The sequence below is a fragment of the Peromyscus leucopus genome, chromosome 19 (genome assembly GCF_004664715.2).
Source record: "Peromyscus leucopus breed LL Stock chromosome 19, UCI_PerLeu_2.1, whole genome shotgun sequence".
In the NCBI taxonomy this organism is placed as follows: domain Eukaryota; kingdom Metazoa; phylum Chordata; class Mammalia; order Rodentia; family Cricetidae; genus Peromyscus; species Peromyscus leucopus.
Genome location: NC_051079.1, coordinates 25761052 through 25780374, shown reverse-complemented (window position 1 = coordinate 25780374; position 19323 = coordinate 25761052). Strand labels below are relative to the sequence as shown.

Genomic DNA, 19323 nt, shown 5'->3' with positions numbered 1-19323 from the left:
CCAATTAAGAGCACCGGCTGCTCTTCCAGAGGACCTGGATTCAATTCTCAGCACTCCCATGGCGGATCAGTTCTGGGGGATCTGATACCTTCATACCAGTGCACATGAAACAAAGTTAAATAAATTATCAAAAAATACTTTTTGTGACTTTCTGCTCTTTTATCAGTTTTCTGTCTCTATATGTCTATCAGTACTCATAGAATAGTAACATTTTTCATTATCCTTGAGTATATTTTTTCCAGTATTTTAAGCTGCTAGTGAAATAAAGATCACATCTTAAGAAAAAAAGAAGTAAGCTTTCTTACTACTTACTTCAACATTTGTGGTTTGATGAGGCCAGAATAAAAGTGGTAAACATCAGAGGTGAGTGTTTACCAGAATACTTAGAATGCCAAATAGTAACCCAAAATAAACATCTGTTTGAAAATAGACTAACGTATTACGGCTTCCATTTCAGGAGTAATGGTCTTGACTTAAAAATAGACGGTGTTTTTAAAATTAGTACAGACTGAACCTTGCAGTGTACCTTGCATATCTAGATCACAGGGCGTTTGTAGGTGGGGCCGGGGTCCTCAGGAGCCGTGACTGTCCAGTCCCTGCCGTGGGTTCTCAGTCTTCACTTCACCCACCAGGAAGGAGTCCAGTGTGCTTTTTTTTTGTTTTTTCGAGACAGGGTTTCTCTGTGTAGATTTTCCCCCCTCTTTTATATTTAATTGTCTTACTGGGATTCATTCTCTCTCTCTCTCTCTGAGACAGAGTATCATATGTAGCCCAGGCTAACCTTGAAGTTCCTTGTGTGTGTCTGTACATGTTCGCATGCGTGCCTGTGTGTGAAGATGTAGGTCCTGTGAAAGCAGCACATGCTCTTAACCACCTGAGATCCATCTCCCCAGACCTACCCCCCCCCCCTTTTTTTTTTGTCCCGAGACAAGATTTCACTGAACCTAGAATTCAACAGTTCATCAAGACTAGTTGGTCAGTGAGCTCCAGGAATCCTCCTGTCTGCCTCCCCAGCCCTGGGGTCACAAGGTGTGCAGTGCTAGGTCTGGCTTTTTACGTGAGTGCTGTGGGTCTGAACTCAGGTCCTCATGCTTCCAGAGTGTGTCTCCAGCCCAGACTTTAAATCTGTGACTCACTTGCCTCGACATCCTAAGTGCTGAGTTTATAGGTGTGTGCTACCTACCATACCTGGCTTACGGTTCAGGAGTTTGAACCCAGGACTTTTTGCATATCAGGCAGGTGTCTAATGACTCAACTACATCACCAGCCTCCAGATGTCGTCTTCTATACTGACAAGTCCCCCATTTTTACTTTAACTTAGGCTGCCTTCCTGAATTCTGAACTTGTTTATCCAGCTGTCCGCTCTACGTCTCTGTTGGTGGTCTAATATGTATGTCAGGGTTAGCTTGGCCAACATAAAGTTCTTGTCTTTGTGAATAAGCCATGTTGCTCAGTCTTCCTCATTTTAGCAAATGGCTTTTCCATCCTTCTAGTGCTGCCACGTCTTGGAGAATTCCTTTTTTATTTGATCTTAGAGCCAATCCAATAGCAAATACTATTGTTTCTCTGAATTTAGCCCATAATCTGACTCTTCTACTTAACACTACCCCAGTCAAGACTGCCCTGGATTATAACACTTGCCTCTGATTGGGCTCTATCTTTACCATTGTATAGCTTTCTTTCTTTCGACCTCCCTCCCTCCCTCCCTCCTTCCCTCCCTCCCTCCCTTCCTCCCTCCCTCCCTTCCTTCCTCCCTTCCTTCTTTCCTTTTTTCTTTTCTTGGAGTGTGTTTTTTGTTTTTGGAGACAGTGTTTCTCTTTGTAGCCTTGGCTGTCCTGGATCTGGCTCTGTAGACCAATCCAGCCTCGAACTCACAGAGATCCACCTGCTTCTGCCTCCCAAGTGCTAGGATTAAAGGCATGTATCACCACTGCCTGGCTTTGGTCTTATTTTCTATAAACACGTTTTAGAAAAGATTTATTTATCACTTTATTTTATGTGTATGAATGTTCTGCTCACATGTATGTCTGTGCGCTATGTGCATGCCCAGCGTCCATGGAGGTCAGAAGAGGGTGGTAGATCTCCTGTAACTGGAGTTATAGATGGTTGTGAACCACCATGTGGATGCTGGGAATTGAACCCCAGTTCTCTGCAAGAACAAATGCTTTTAACCACTGAGCCATCTCTCCAGCCCCTGTAGCATTCTTTTCAACAGAGCAGTCAAAAATGTAAGTCAGATAACCCTAGTATAAACCTATTACACAGATTTTCACTATGTAGTCCTTGGATGTCCTGGAACTGGCTTTCTAGACCAGGCTGACTTCTACCTGCCTCTGCCTCTCGAGTGCTGGAATTAAAGGTGTGTGCCACACCCAGCCTATTATGACATTTCAGTACAAACTTGCAATATGTAATGATTGGATTAGAGAAATTGGCACATGCTTCAGACATAATCTCTTTGTTTTGGTAACATTCAAAATCATCTATGTGTTTTGAAAGATTTCATTACAAGTTATTTCTCCTTTTTTAGTGCTAATTAAGACATCGATGCCTTCCTCTTTAAAGCTTAGCTTCCCTTAGTTCCTCCATTGTAGAAGAGGCAGTGGAAAGAATGTAAGAGCCTGAGTATAGGGAGAAGGGCTGTGAGGCTGTGAAATGCATTTAAGTGCTGTAATTTATTTATACATGTGGCGTGTGTGTGTGTGTGTGTGTGTGTGTGTGTGTGTGTGTGTATGTATGTGTGTGTCAGGGTTAGGGACATGCAAGTGTATGGAGATCAGAGGGTAGCTGGTGGGAGTTGGTTCTCTTGTTCCAGGATTGAACTCAGGCTGTCAGTCTCGGCAGCAGGTGTTTTTCTCCTGCCCGCCATCTTGCCAGCTCTTGTATGATATTAGAGGGACCAGCCTTAATATTATACATCCCAGGGGCTCAGGAGAGAGAACTACTAACGGCGAGGATTATTTTCAGGAAATAGAATCTCAGCACACCGAGCTCTATAGTCCACTTCCTTTAATTCCTCTGGCATAACATCCTTTATACACAGCTTCAGTTCTGTTCTCATGTCTAGCTCCTTTCTTGCCTAATTTCTCTCTATATTTATCTACTGCTTCCTCTAAGTTCTATCTTAATTCTCTTGTCTTAACTCTGCCTCATCTATGTCCTTTTCATCTTGTTCTTACCTAGCTAGTACTTCCCCATCTGACTCTTCCTCATCTTCCATCTCGTTCCTCTGGTCCTCTCTTCTAGCCCTACAACCTAGTTCTTCCCCATCTCAGTTTGTTCCTTTCAAGTTCTTACCCATCTAGTTCTTCCATTCTCTCTTCTCTTCTCCATATCCCGTGCCCTGGAAGTCCTGGTATATAAAGCCAGGCTTCCAGGGTCAAACGGAGGGGTGATAAGAATCACATTGAGAGGCAATAACCATTAATTATCATTTGCAACCCCAAAGGGAAGTGACCAATGGGGAAATGAATTAACTAAAGGCTAAATTCAGGTAATATCTAAGAAGAGGGATCTTATGTGCTCAACTATTAAACTCTTAAATGTCATTAGTAGAAAATGTTAAGAATTTCTAAGTTGCTAGGTCAATGGGAAAAAACCTGTCTTCTTTTTTCCTGTGGCTCCTATCTGTCCAAGCTATCTGCTGTTTTTCTGCAGGGTGGGGGAAAGTGTGCTCAGTCGCTAGGCAACCTGTGTACAGCTAGATGCCTCTGGTGATAGTTAAAGGGAGATCTGGAACCAGAGGTAAGATTTGGGAAAGGAGGAAGTAGAGCTTAATTGGTACATCTGCCAGACCTTCTCAAACAGGTAGCCTGGATGCTTAAGTCTGTTGTTCTTAGAAGGTATAGAAGTAACTCTGATAAGGTACTTTCCCCCATCTGGGGATGGACCTGGATGCAGCCAATGATGATAATTACAGGGAGGCTTGAACTGGGGTTCTGGCTGAGCATAGCTGTCAGCACAGAAGGTTATCTAAATATTCCTAGAGGTGGTTAGGTAAGGAGTTAGAGGTCCATAAAGCTAGTAAAGCTGTAAGAAAGGAGGGTCTGAGCTAAATTGTGTAAAGCTATTACTTAACGTCCACCTGACCTAGGTGGTGTCTCCTTGTGGAATTTACCTTAAATCAGGAGACTTGCATGTGGACTGTTATTACTGCTAGTCCTTGAAAGTGGCCAAGGGAGATTCCAGAGAAAGCCTTTCCTGAGGCTGTTCTCCAAATACCTGGAATGTGTATGTCCAGAGAGTGATCAGTCTACAATGTTAGCCCTTCTTAGGGAAAAGTCAATTGGGAAAACTATGAAGGCACACATGATTTTCATAACAGAATACAGCTGATATATAACAAGTCAAGTAACACCAAAAACTCCTTGGGATTTGGCTTCTTCTGGAGGAATTCCTTGATCCCTCCAGGTAGTGACTTTGCCATAACTAGCTGAGTTCTTATGATATATTCCTGCAGCCTTCAGCAGCCAGCCCTAATTCTCTTTGTAGTTGAGGATGACCTTGAACTTCTGATCCCCCTGCTTCCACTACCCTAGTGTAGGGATTATAAGCACCAAAGCTGGTTTATGGGATGATAGTGCTTGGACCCAGTGTCTCATACATGAAAGGCAAGTGCTCTACCATCTGAGCTATACACCTAGCTCCAGGGGATGATTTCAGTTCTCTGTATTCTCGGTGTTGACCCTTTTCACATAACAGTTGAAAATATTCTTTCTCGCCAGGCGGTAGTGGCACACGCCTTTAATCCCAGCACTCGGGAGGCAGAGCCCAGGCCTCTGTGAGTTTGAGGCCAGCCTGGGCTACCAAGTGAGTTCCAGGAAAGGCACAAAGCTGCACAGAGAAACCCTGTCTCCAAAAACAAAAACAACAACAACAAAAAAATCTCATTCTATAGATTGGTTCTTCACTGTTGGTTATTTCCTTGTTGTGCAGATGATTATTAGTTTAATGGACTAGCATCTTGTTTCCCATGATGTTGGAGGGGAGGCGGTCCTGTCCAGGAAGTCATTCTGTCTCTATTTCTTTTTATTTGAGACAGGATGTCCCACTTATCACTCAGGCTGGAATTTATTGTGTATTCTAGGCTGGCTTTGAATTTATAGTGATCTTCCTGTATGAGACTGCTGGGATTACAGGTATGAGTCCCCCCACCAGAACACCCAAACTGTAACAGTGTCTTGATGTTCCCTCTGCTTACCTCAGGTAGTTTAAGACTGATCTCGATCTTGGGTGCAGTTTTGTATGGGATAAGAGATAGGAATCGAGTCTGATCTGCTGCGTTTGTATTTCCCGTTTTCCCAGCACCATTTACTCAACAGGCTGTCTTTTCTCCAGTGTGTATTTTTGGTGCCTTTGAGAATTAGCTGGTTGTGGAGAAGTGCAGTTTGTCTGTCTTGCAGACAGGGTCTTTGTAGCCAGGGTTTGCCTAGAGCTCACTGTGTGCCAGGCTGTCCTCAAACATAATCCTATTGCGTTCCCTCTTCCAAGTGCTGGAGATTGAACCCAGGGTCTTACACATGCCAGGAGGGCAAGTACTCTGCTGAGTAGCCATGTCCCCAGCCTTTGGGCTTCTCTGGTTAATACTTTTTTTTTTTGTACTCTGAAAATGTCATGCCATTGTCTTCTTACATGGTTTATATTATAATTCTTATCTCTGAATATAATGTGTCATTTTTCTGGCTGCCCTTAAGACTGTCATTATCTTTGGTTTGCAGTAGTTTATACTTTGTCTAGTTCTTTGTGTGTTTTCATTTTCGAAACTGGCTGGGACTCTGAGTGTCCTAGAGTGGTGGTTTATTAGTTTTAGAAAGTGCAAGTTCATGATCTCTTTAATGGTTTCTTTCCTTGTCTCTTTTTTCCTCCTAGGTCTAACTACATTACATAACTTGAGGCCTTTTTGTGTGTGTGTTTTATTATTCATTTTTCTTACTTGACATAAATAGGAGAAGGTTAATTGTTTTTGTTTTTATTTATATTTATGTATGTGTATATGTGTATAACACATGTTTTTGGGGCCTGCAGAGGCTGGAAGAGGGAGTTTTATCTTCTGGAGTTTATCATAGGTGGTTGTTAGCCATTGTGGGTGCTGGGAACATAACTCAGTCCTCTAGAAGAACAAGTACTCTTTTTTTTTTTTTTTTTTGTCAGAGCTGAGGACCGAACCCAGGGCCTTGCAGTTGCTAGGCAAGCACTCTACCACTGAGCTAAATCCCCAACCCAAAAACAAGTACTCTTAACTGCTGAGCCATCCCTCCAGCTCCTATGGTAGTCATTTTTTTTTTTTATTGAGATGGGGGGATAGGGCATGTGTGTATGCCATGGCATGAGTATGCAAGTCAAAAGACCGCTTTGTGGAGTTGGTTCTCCTCACCTTCATGTGGGTTCTGAAGATCAAACTCAGGTCCTTCGGCTCCCACAGCATTTGTTTTATCCGCTGAGCTGTCTTGTCAGCCCCTAGAGTCCGTTTTATTAGCCTTTCTTATAGTTAACTTTGTAGTTGGATGTTTCTCTTCCACCTGCTAGTTCCAAAATAGCCACTCAAGGGCTGAATATTACTTATAAATGCTTGACAGATAGCTCAGGTTTGTTACTAGCTAACTCTTACACTTAAATTAGCCCATATTTCTTATCTATGCTTCACCATGTGGCCCATGGCTTGTTGCCTCATTTTCTACATGCCCTGCTTCCTCAGTGGCTGGCTGGCATCTCCCCTGACTCCTCCCTTCTTCATCCTAGTATCCTCAGTTTGATTGTCCCATCTAACTTCATCCTTCCTTGTTATAGGCCAATCAGCTTCTTTATTAACCAGTGAGAGTAATACATATTCACAGTGTACAGAGGGATTATTCCACAGCATAACTTGAATTGTGCCACTTGTCTAACTAGGAGCAACTGTATGTTAAGTTTTGAATTTAACAAATTTGGGGATCTGTAGTTGTTGACTACTTTGAGAAAGCTGGCTAATGGTTATTGCCGTGGCCCATGTGCCTGGGTGCTGGAAACCTGAGTGGGAGCAAAGGGAGACTAAGAAAGACAGGCACAATTAATGTGAAGCTGGGATTGGGCGGGCTGTGCTCTCAGATAGAGGTGCACCAACAGCTGGATACTAAATGTGTTCATTATGTACACCGTGAAGGAGGAGGTGGGCTATCTGATTTTGGTAGGAGTCTCTGTAGGGAAGTGTTGGGGGGCCATCATGTAGCCGTCCAGTAGAAGAAGGCTGAGGCTGGCAATTTTTGCAGATACTGTTTTTAGCTAAAGATTGGTCATTTCTCAGCATTTGTTGTTCTTGGACCAGGGGGAGCCTTGCCCTTCCCATGAATCTGAGGCATTGGCATCCTTGACATGACTCTGCTCATACGTGAATGCTTGTTCACACAGAGGCACACTCACTCCCCACAGGCGCTTTTTTTTTTTTTTTTTTTTTTTTTGATTCAATTTTTGTTGTTGTTTGTGTGTTTTTTGAGACAGGGTTTCTCTGTGTGACCCTGGCTGTCCTGGGAACTCGCTCTGTAGACCAGGCTGACTCGAACTTCAGAGATCTGCCTGCCTCTGCCTCCCAAGTGTTGGCCTTAAAGGTGTGTGCCACCACCGCCCAGCTTAGATTATTTTTTATTACTTTAAATTTTGTGTTTGTGTGTCTTTGGGGTGTGTGTGCACATGTGTCAGAGGCCAGAAGTGTTGGATCCTGGAGCTGGACTTCCAGGTGGTAGTGAACTCTCTCACATGGATGCTGAGAGTCAAACTCAGTCCTTTGTGAGATTGGTGTGCTGTCTTCATGGCTGAGCCATCTCTCCAGCCCCTCTGTAGATGGATGGATGTATATATTTTTAAGATTATTTTCTTTAATGTATGAGTGTTTTGCTTGCATGTATGTATGTGCACACGTGCATGTCTGATGCTCTCAGGGTTTGGAAGAGGGCACCAGATCCACTGGAACTGGAGTTATAGGTGGTTGTGACTCATTATATGGATGCTAGGAATCAAATCTGGGTCTCTAGAAGAGCAGCGAGTGCTCTTAACCACTGAGCCATTGCTCCAGCTCCTGGTAATATATTCTTTTTTGTTTGTTTGTTTTGTTTGCTTGTTTTGAGAGAGGGTCTCACTGTGTAGCTCTGGCTGTCCTGGAATTTACTATGTAGACCAGACTGGCCTCAAGTTTACAGAGATCTGTCTGTTTCTGTCTCCCAAGTGCTGGGATTAAAGGTGTTCACCACCACCCAGCTTCAACTCCAGAATCTTTACTTATTTGTTTATAGAAACAATTGGGCAGTATCTCTGTGAGATTCTCTTTTAGAAACTGTGTTTAATGCTTGTGATAATAAGACATGTAATAATAAGATACATTGTCTCCAAATTATTCACTGCCTCTTAGATCATAGATAAATTATTTCCTAAGGACTTTTCAAAAATCTTAGCCTTTTGGAGATCTTTCTAATAGTTGTATAGAGTAGAGTATTCGCAGCACTGTTTGAATTGAGGGCTCAAAAAACTTTCCATACATTTTGTATATGAATTTTTTACGTAACAACCATTTTAGGCAAACATTTGGGCTTAGAAAATTCTCATCTTGTTTAAAATCTGGATGGCCGAGATGTTTTAGGCTCACAGTAGTAGATTGGCTGGGTCTGACCTGTGAAGTTGGCCTGGCTAACATAGCGACCTTAGGTATGTGTGGCCATGGACAACATGTTTCTGTTGTTTACTGTTCTTGCTTTCTAGTGACTTTATTTTCTGCTCAAGGGATTTAGTATCTGTTCAGATAACTTTCTTTTTAAAGGCCACATAAAGTAATGACCTCTAATCTTAGCCTTGAAAATTTCCCAGACCTATGATTTGAAATTCTACTCAATGGTAGACAACCAGTGCTGTTTGAAAATGTGTATTTTACTTTGAAAATTACTTCCATGCCTAAATGACTTTAATTAGCAAAATGGGGCATGAATGTCGTGATTGGCAGCTCCTGGACCTTGCCTTGTGTGATGCTTGTCATGTCCTGTCACTAAGACCCAGTGCAGTTCAGAAGAGCACTTCCTGAGCAACGTCACCAGATTCTGAGTGAAAACTCCCTTCAGTGTGATACAGGCTTATCTGAAATAGCACTTGTCTTTTGGATCCAGTAAGAACGTTTAGACATGATAGGTTCTATAGGGAAAGACCTACAATTAATCAATTTTTATGAGTGTGAACAGTCTTTCCAGGACACAATAAACAAAAATAGTTAAGATAGCTGAACTGCAGGCGGTGTGGCGCACGCCTTTGATCCCAGCACTCGGGAGGCAGAGCCAGGTGGATCTCTGTGAGTTTGAGGCCAGCCTGGGCTACAGAGCAAGATTCAGGACAGGCACCAGAACTACACAGAGAAACCCTGTCTCAAAAAGGAAAAAAAGGAAGGAAGGAAGGAAGAAAGAAAAGATAGCTGACCTGGGGACTAGAGAGGTGGCTCAGCCATTAAGAGCACCTGTTGCTCTTACAGAGGACCCTGGTTCATTTCCCAGCACCACATGGTAGCTCACTACCATTTTTACCTGCAGTTCTCGGCATCCAATGTCCTTTCTTTTTTTTTTTTTTTTTTTTTTTTCGAGACAGGGTTTCTCTGTTAGTTTTGCGTCTTCCTGAACTCACTGGTAGCCAGCTGGTCTCGAACTCACAGAGATCCGCCTGGCTCTGCCTTCCCAGTGCTGGGATTAAAGGCGTGTGCCACCGCCGCCCGGCTCCAATGTCCTCTTCTAACCTCCACGGATGCCAGGCACATATACAGTGTACACAGAGACACACAGGCAAAACACTCATACACATAAAAGTAAAATAAATTAAAAAAAAAGATATATGGGCAATTAGTGACATGATAAAGAGTTCATGGGATTGCATTGATATGCATGGTAAGGTGTATTCACGAAGGAGAAGAAGAAACAGTTTTTCTCGGTGTCAGATCTCTAGTTGCCTGGTAGTCTCCTTTCACTGTCTAGTAGCCACGATCATAGGGCTTCTTGGTGAGGTCCCACCTAGGCACAGTGATGTTTCTTTGAAGTTGGCAGAGAAAATTACATGTGGTTACCTTGATTTGTTTGACTTTTTTATTAAAAAGAATGTTTAGTTCTTTGCTGCTGAATCCTTAAATGCAAAGAGGTGAAATCATGCTCTTAAGTAATTGCAATTGTTACTTGGAATCCATTTTGGCCCAGTTAAACAATCCTGAAAGTGATTTGAGTAACTGGGGTTTTTCCGTGGTTCCAGTAGAAGAGAAATGCTTCTTTCAACTCTCTTACTTGAGGCAGTGAAACGGTTAGTTCTTCCATTCCCTGCAGCAGGAATTAGGAACATAACGCCCCAAAACAGATTCAGTGTTAATACATAAAGCTTCCCCATATTTGGATCCTCAGCAGTGGTAAATAATGTGCCCGACTGTGAAATGGAAAAAGTTAAAACTTTGTGTTTGTGCATTTTGAGCTTTTCAGAGGTATTACACACTCTGGGAATAATAATAAAAGACAGGCAGGCTTATAGAATGCCTTTGTGTGAGGAGCTCATAGAGACACTAAGGCATTGATCTTAACACAGTACTTGATTGTGACTTTAAAAGGTCATGAGTTACTGCTGTTACAAAAAACCAAGGAGATGGAAGGACGCTGCAATTTACAAATACTGCTTTAAAAAGTCTACACAAAAGTTAGACAGCTCAAGTTACCGGAAGTTTTGGTAGCTTATATGTTGACTTTATGATGGTTTTTTTGTTTTTGATGCTTTCGCCATATTTTTCTATCTGGAAATATTTTCAATGTCAGATTGTCTCTTAAATAAGAAAGCAGAATGTGCTTTTAACTCTTTATTTTTCCTTGGCCAAGAAAGCTTAAAAACCATCATGGTTTCCAAAGTATTTAATGTAACAGGTTTTGTTTTGTTCCCCCCTGAATCTAGAGCTCATCCTTTTGTCTTGTTAATATCTGTGGCGTGTAACTATTGATTTTTGAATACAGTGGCCATGTGGCTTAATTTTCAACTGTTTTGTTTTCTAGGTTTATTTTACAATCCAAGGAAGTAATTCACAACCAGCTGTTAGAAAAACAGAAAACAGCAGAAGAAAAAATTAAAGAGCTGGAGGTATGTCAACTTGTAGGGGAAAGAAGTGATGACCCCATGTGTCATATTAAATGAAAACACATGGCTGACAGTTTAGGTCATATTTCCGTTTTATCTAATTTATTTTAATTGTGTTAAAACCATGGAACAGCCATATTCATGGCAGTATTTGAAGATAAGAAACAAACTGTCTTTTTTTTTTTTTTTTTAAACTGTGGGCAATTTTAAAGATAAGGTGTTGATTTAAATGTATTTTCTCCATTGCCCTTTACTGGACAGTTTCTTTAAGAAAAAAAAAAGCCATAGACAAAAGAGTGCTTCATTGTTTAAATAGTAGATTGTGTCAGAGGGGCAGACTAGTGGGCAGTAGTTAACAGCTGCTGGGGGGCTTGCTAGACTGTCTCTTTTACATGCAGTTCTTTTGTCTTAGATTGGGGTTTTAGACAGTCATGAAGTAGGGAGCCATAGTTAATAAACAGTCTGAGGGGTGGTGTGTACTCCTTCAAGGAAAACAAACAACTTTAAAACTTGGGTAAACGATAATAGATTAGGAAAGTGCTGGGAAACTCAAGCTTATTACAGTTTCCTTATGTGTTGAGACCTTTGATGGGATTTTTTTTTTTCTGGGGCTTTGGTGAAGGGTCTGTCCTCTATATCACAGAGGTTAGATTAGACCCAAAAATTGGCTGTTTCTTAGGCACCAAGATTTCCTGTGGTCAGGGTGGACACACCATGATTTCATAGGTCGCGTGATCTAATTTCTGTCAGAACTGTTGAGGCAGTGGTTTAGAATGTGATTCAGTCCTCTGCTGAATTGAGGAAACATCCTCTCTAGTCTGTGGGGATTTCTCAGGGCACTGGTTTGTCATGGCCTGGGAGTATCTTTTTAGACTTACTTTAGCTTAACTGATAGCTTAAACTAACTTGATATATTAGTGGCTTGGAAAGATGCAATGTAAAAATAAAACAAAACAAAAACTATAAAGGAAAACCCCATCAGCCTATTGTAACCTCATCTGTTGCCTTTATGCCTTGCAGCTGCTTTAGAGTAGATATCCTTTCTGTTGGTTTCACTCAGAAAAAACCAAAAGTATTTAAAAAAAACCCAAATGAAACTATTTCATATAGGTTAAACAAAAAAGTTGTTTTTTGCAGCTGAGTAAATCTAGAAATCGTTCTGATGAATAAACAGCAGAGTACAATTTTTTTCCTCTGTGTGTGTGTGTGTGTGTGTGTGTGTGTGTGTGTGTGTGTGTATTATGTGTTCATGTGCATGTGTGTTTGTGTTATGTGTTTGTGTGCATGTGGGGCCTGGGGACAACATTCTCTGTCGTTCTCTAGTTTTTGAGGCAGAGTCTCTCACTGAACCTGGAGCTCACTGATTTGTCTAGACTGTCTGGCCGGCCACTCCAGGAATCCACGTCTGCCTTCTCAGCTCTGGTGTTAGCGGTGGACACCATCACACTTGGCTTCTTTCCATGGGTGCTGGGGATCCGAACTCAGGTCCTCATGCTTGTGTGGCAGACACTTTGCCAACAGAGCCAGCTCCTCAGCCCCATCTGGTTAATTGTTTTATGGAAACAAACCAGAACCAAAGCCACTGCTACGTGTCTAAATTTTGTTGTGTTTTGGCTTTTGAGACTGAGTTTGGTTTAGTCCATACTGGACTTTTAACTTGCTATGTAGCCAGAGATGACCTTGAACTTCTGATCTTCCTGTCTCTGATTCCTAAGTTCTGAAATTGCAAGTATGTGCCGACACTCTTGGCTTTTGAGTGTTTGAAATGTTATGTAAAACTATATATTAGGTGGTTACTGTAAAGGAAATGACTTACGGCATAAGGGTAAGATGATTTTTTTTCTTTCAAAATTATATTTATTTCTTTGTGTGGTGGTGGGGCATGCACATGCTATGGCTTGTGTGTGGAAGTCAGAGGACAACCTTCAAGAGTCGGTTGTCTCCTTTGCCCTGAGGGACCTAGAGCTTGAACTGAGGTCGTCAGGCTTGTTGGCGAGTGCCTTTAACTGCAGAGCTGTCTCACTGGCCCGGGTTGAATAAATGATAAGTATATGTTAACTATTTTGTGCAGAATTTATCTGATTGTCTGTTTGTTTGTTTGTTTGTTTGTTTATTGTTGTGTGTGTGTGTACTATGACACTTGTGTGGAGATCAGGGGCAGCCTTTGAGAATGGTTCTGTGGGTTTTGGGGTTCAGACTCAGGTGGCCAGGCTTGTGTGGCAGGTGGTATACCCTCTGCTCTTAACCGTTTTCTGTGTAGCTTTTTTGATACTGTAGCCAGTGGCTAATCAAGATCGTGCTCTTCCGAGTGTGGATTAGCGTGCGCACCATTAGCTTTTATACTTAAACGTTTTCCAAGGAGGCTGAGGGATGTTCGTGAGTTTGAGCATGGGCAGCTCCTGCAGGACGCCTCTGTTCAGTCCCAGCACCCACGGCAAGTGGCTCACAACCACCCAAAGCTCCCGATCTAGAAGATCCAATGCCCTCCTCTTGCCTCTGTGTGCCTCTGCATTCAGTCTCTCTCGTTCTCTCTCACACACACAGGTTACCAAGGTAAAATCACCACAGGTGATGCCAGCTCACTGCCCAGTTGTAATGAGCACTAGGGAGTTTACTTGCAGAGCTTTCCTTTCAATCTCCCAGACACTGCTGGGTAGCTTGTGTTTTAGAAGCAAGTTAGGGCCATGGGGCCTATCTGAAAGGCTGATTAAAGCTACAGAAAACTACCAGGGCTAAATCATCTACTCTAGGAAGTTAATTTCCTTCTCAGATCTTTAGTTTTGCATGTTATTTATATTATAAAAATAATATGTCTACACTAAAAAGGCAAAAAATTCAAACAACAGAAAAAAATTAAATATGAAAAAATAATCTTCTTGCTTTCCTGTATTCCTCTGTTACATGCACAGTTTGGTATGTCTTATTTTAAACTTCGTTCAGTGTAAATATTTTTATACATAATACATATATACACCATACATTAAAAAATAAAACATTGTTCTATGTCACTTGATAATTGTTGATAGCTTTCTGGTTTAATAATGTAAATTTGCATTTGATTTCTTTTCTTTTTTTTTTTTTTTTTTTTTTTTTGGTTGGTTTTTCAAGACAGGGTTTCTTTGTGTAACAGCCCTAGCTGTCCTGGAACTCACTCTGTAGACCAGGCTGGCCTTGAATTTGGAGATCTGCCTGCCTCTGCCTCCCAAGTGCTGGAATTAAAGGCGTGCACCACCACCGCCTGCTTTTTAAAGATATATTTATTTATTATGCATGCAGTATTGTGCCTTCAGGCTGGAAGAGGGAACTGGATCTCATTACAGATGGTTGTGAGCCACCACGTGGTTGCTGGGAATTGAACTCAGAACCTCTGGAAGAGTAGCCAGTGCTCTTAACTTCTGAGCCATCTCTCCAGCCCTGCATTTGATTTCTTAATTCCCATTTCTCCCACTGTTGCTGGCTCTTACTACCTCTACATTCAATTATTGCCGGAGCCTTATGTCTGCATTAGCATACAGACAGGCCTTGAAGATTTCCCAGATTTTGGTAACAATAAAGCATATATTATTAAGCATATATTATAAAGGTTAAAATGATCATTTTGTTTTTGTTTCCCAGTGCCTATGAGAGTTGTGTTTGTATCATACTTTACCATAACTAGCATCTTATATCATTTTATTTAGAAAATGCGTATGCCTTAACTTTTAAAATGCTTTATCAGGGCTGGAAAAACACGTCATTGGTTAAGAGCACTTGTTCCTGCAGAGGATCCAGTGTGGGTTCCCAGCACCCACATGACAGCTGCCGACTATCTGTAACTCCAGTTCTAGACCCCCTCTGACCTCTGTTGTCACTAGGCACATAGACATCCATGCAAGCCAAACACCCATACCACATAAGATCAATAAATTTTAAAAGAAGATTTAAAAATGCTCTGTTGCAGGAAAGTGTGAGTGATCATTTGAACCTCTGGTGAGTGACTCTTTTTCATGCCGGAAGGTCTGTGTTGAATGTAGATGGTTGCTGACTACCAGGGTGGTGGTTGCAGAATGTTGGGGTGGCTGTGGCAACTTTGAGAGACAATGAAGTTTGCCATATTAGGGCTCAGTGGATAGAGTGAGTGAGTGAGTGCTTGCCAAGCATACCCAAAGCCCTGGGTTCATAAACAGCATAAACTCAGCACTCTAGTTCTGTAAGAAAGTTCTGCTGTAGGCAGAATGCTTTCAGACAGGATCGTGTGTCACATTTAAGAGCCAATCAATGTAGCAATTTTTTGAGTCAAGTAGCCTAGGCTAACCTTTAATTCACTGTATAGCTGACAGCAACCTTGAACTTCTTTTTTTGAAGTTTTTATTAGTTTTAATTTATGTGTATGATGTTTTGCTTGCATATGTGTATGTACAGCATATGCATGTGCTTGGTGCCTGAGGAAGACAGAAGAGGTGTCAGGTCCCCTGGGACTGGGGTTTCAGATGGTCATGGGCTGCCATGTAGGTGCTGGGATTTGAACCCAGGTCCTGTGCAAAGAACAAGTGCTCTTGACCTCTGAGCTATCTCCCCAGCCCCAACCTCGAGCTTCTGAATGCTGAGGTTACCAGCGTGTTTATCCACCACATCCAGTTTTATGTGTTCTGGCTTACGCTGTGCTGGAGATCCATTCCAGGACGCTGTGAGTGGTAGGGAAGCACTGCCAGCCGAGCTCTGTCCCCAGCCAGCCTGCAGACTTCGGGTAACCTTGATGTTTCAGCTTTCTCCTGCGAACTACCCGTGCTCCTAATGGCCTCGAGGACGATGAGTCCTTTCAGTTTACCCTGTCCGGGTCCATCAGAGACGGGCCATCTGGGACAGCTGTGATGTACAGCTGTGCTCAGGCCCTTGTCCAGGCACTCCTCTCTCTCTTCACTGTTGCCAGTGAACAACAGTTATCAGTTACAGTTGCCATCTTATGTGGACATCGTTTGTAGTGTCCTAAACAATTAAGACTAGCGATATCAAAGGTCACCAATCTTGGCTCAGCAGTTAAGAGCGCTTGCTGCTTTTGCAGAGGAACCAGGTTCAGTTTCCAGCACCTGTCTGTAACTCTAAACGGCCGCCTTACGCACCGCATAAAGGTGGTGCACATACATGCACGCCAGGCACAAGCCTCATGTACAGGAAATAAAAATAAATAAATCTAAACTCTGAAAAAGCTTGCTGCCGAGCTTAGATCACCAGTAGCAGAATAATGAGTGAGGACGTCGGAAGTATCCCGACGAGCACTACAACATGACACGGACAGAAGCTAGCATATACTGTTGAAGAAGGGTGTACACGTCCAACGCAGGCTTGCAGGAGACCTTGGGTGTTAGACGAGGTCAGTGAGGTGGCTCAGAGAGTAGAGGTGACTGTTCCTGGGTCAGGTGACAGTTCCTGGGATCCACCCAGGGCACCAGAGACCAGCGCCCAAAGTTGTCCGCTTGACCTCCACACACACACACACACACACACACACACACACACACACACACTCACACTCGCACACACTCGCTCTTTCAATAATTGTATTTTAAAAAAGTAAATAAAAGAAATGCACTAGCCACAAAACAGTGACATGAGATGCCTTCACTTTCCATCTCTGTCTGTAACCCCTGATTTTTGTTTTTCGAGACAGAGTTTCTTTGTGTACCAGGCCGGCCTCAAACTCACAGAGATCTACCTGCCTCTGCCTCTGCCTCTTTTTTTTTATTTTTTTGCTTTTTGAGACAGGGTTTCTCTGTAGTTTTGGTGCCTGTCCTGGATCTCGCTCTGTAGACCAGGCTGGCCTTGAACTCAACAGAGATCCGCCTAGTTCTGCCTCCTAAGTGCTGGAATTAAAGGTGTGTGCCACCAATGCCTGGCCAATGAACCCTGTTTTTAACATCAGCCACTACATTCTCCTTTTCTTTCCTGAAGCAGTTTTTCCTGGGGGAAAAAAAAATCCTTATTTTTTTTTTTTTTTTTTTTTTTTTTTTTTTTTTCCCCTTTGATTTGGTTTGGGTTTGGGTTTTTGAAACAGAGTTTCTCTGTGTAGTCCTGGCTGTCCTGGAACTCACTCTGTAGTCCAGTCTGGCCTCAGACTCACAGAGATCCTCCTGCCTCTGCCTCCCAGGTGCTGGATTAAAGGCGTGCACTACCTTGGCCTGTTTCTTAGGTCCTTTGTAACTGCACATATTAATAGTCTGTCCCTGCGTCCTGAAGTCCACTTGTGCACCTGAACAGACTCACACTAACTGTAATAACTGTAGTAATTCTCTCTGCTTCTGATTTTTCTTCTCTTACTCAGTTAGTGATGAGAGATTGGTGGGATCTCCTTCTCTGAGTGTATTGAGGAATATACCTTTCATCCGTCAGTCTAGTGGACAGTGGGACTTACAGACTGTTGCAGGTGTGAGTGTCCATGGTTACTGCTTGCACACCTCAGAGCACACATTTGATATTTTTAGGGATTTCTCAGCCCTTCTAAGGTAACACTCCACTGGTTTCTGGCATCCATCGTCGGAGTTGTCAATCTAATTGTTGTAAATGTGTCTCTGTGCTTTTCTGTGTTTCCCAGGTGCTCTTTCAGGGTCTCTGGTTGTGTGGACTGTTGAGGCTGGACCCTCTCTATGCTCGCTTTCCGCTTTTAGGCACATCTGTATGCTCTTTTGCGCCGCCTTTTCCTTCCCTCTCCACCAGGGTTACCACCCTTTCCACCGCCCTGGTTAGCTCAGCGGTGACAGAAGCAGTGAGGAGATGCAGGCCTCTGGCCCTCGGCTTAGTGCCGTCTCCGAGGCAGAGTGTTGCAATATTAGGGTTGTTGCAATACTCCGTAGCCCAGGCTACACGTAAAATCCAAAACATTTTACTAAATCCTGAAGAAAAGTGATGCGTGAACTAGATAGGAGGTGTCTGATACTGCAGCTGGCTTAGCTCTCATCCCCGATGAGAACATATTTTGGAGGAATTCCACAGTTTAGGAAATTGTACTCTTCCCATCCCGTTGAGGGTCATGTTTTCCAGAGCACAGGTGGCATTTGGATGGACGTCCAGTTTTTGCTGTAAGTACCTCATTTTTGAGCTGGCACTGGCTGTGTGATGGGACCTGTCTTTGGAGGTCCTTGGAATGTTTTAAAAACATAGAGCATGAGGGCTGGAGAGATGGCTCAGTGCTGAAGAGCATGCCCTTCCCTTCAGGACCTGAGTTCAGATCCCTGGTCAGGCCTCTCCCAACTGCCTGTAACTGCAACTCAAGGGCATTGAGACTTCTGGCCTCTCTCAGCACCTGCACTCACACGCACACCCCCTCCCCACCCCCACAATTAGAAATCAAATCATTCTTTAAAAAAACCAACACAAAACTTAGGCCTAGACTCTACCCAGTTCATCTGCTTGCATAACTCAGTTTAGAATCCATTACAGTTTTAGTCTATTTATTTTGTAATGAGATTTGGAATTCAAAGAAATATGTATTAAATATAGTTTAAGAATACTCATAATACTTACAATAATACTCACAATACTCATAATAATTAAAAGCTGAGAAATCAAATATGGACAAGACACCCAGAATGTTGGTTTCTCACCCCCTGTTACACTGCCATTCCCCTCTGCCCCCTCCCCACAGGCAGCTGCCACTCTTTTTGAGACAGGGTCTCACTTTATATCCCTGGCTGGCCTGCAACTTGCTATAGATACATCAGGCTAGCTTCAAGCTCACAGAGATCCTCCTGCCTCTGCCTCTTGAGTTCAGGGTTTAAAGGTGTGCGCCACCATGCCTGGTCACTATCTTACCTTTCTTCCCCCCTTTTATTCTCAAGACAAGGTTTCTCTACATAGCTCTGTCTGTCCAGCTCCTCTGTTAGACAAGGTTGGTCTAGAACTCAAGAGATCTACCTGCCTCTGCCTCCCAGTGCTGGCATTAAAGGCATGTGTCAGCATGCCTGACTTTAAAAAAAAATTAATTAGTTAATTATTTTCACTACCCTAACTTTTGAGGTAACCATTTCATTTTTCAAAAAAGATTTATTTTGCTGGGCGGTGGCGGCGCATGCCTTTAATCCCAGCACTCAGGAGGCAGAGCCAAGAGGATCTTTGTGAGTTCGAGGCCAGCCTGGCCTACAGAGCAAGATTCAGGACAGGCATCAAAACTGCACAGAGAAACCCTGTCTCGGAAAACCAAAAAAAAAAAAAAAAAGATTTATTTTGAGGCTGGAGAGATGGCCTAGCACT

The 19323-nt window shown here is 42.8% G+C and overlaps 1 protein-coding gene across 1 annotated transcript in view; it reads left to right on the top strand.

Moving 5' to 3' along the window:
• The window catches only part of Pfdn1 (prefoldin subunit 1), a 59013-nt gene that overhangs the window by 12758 nt on the left and 26932 nt on the right, over positions 1-19323 (top strand). The window contains exon 3 of the mRNA XM_028886748.1: positions 11019-11103. Within this exon, the coding sequence (XP_028742581.1) occupies positions 11019-11103 (85 nt within the window). The remainder of the gene's footprint in view (positions 1-11018; positions 11104-19323) is intronic.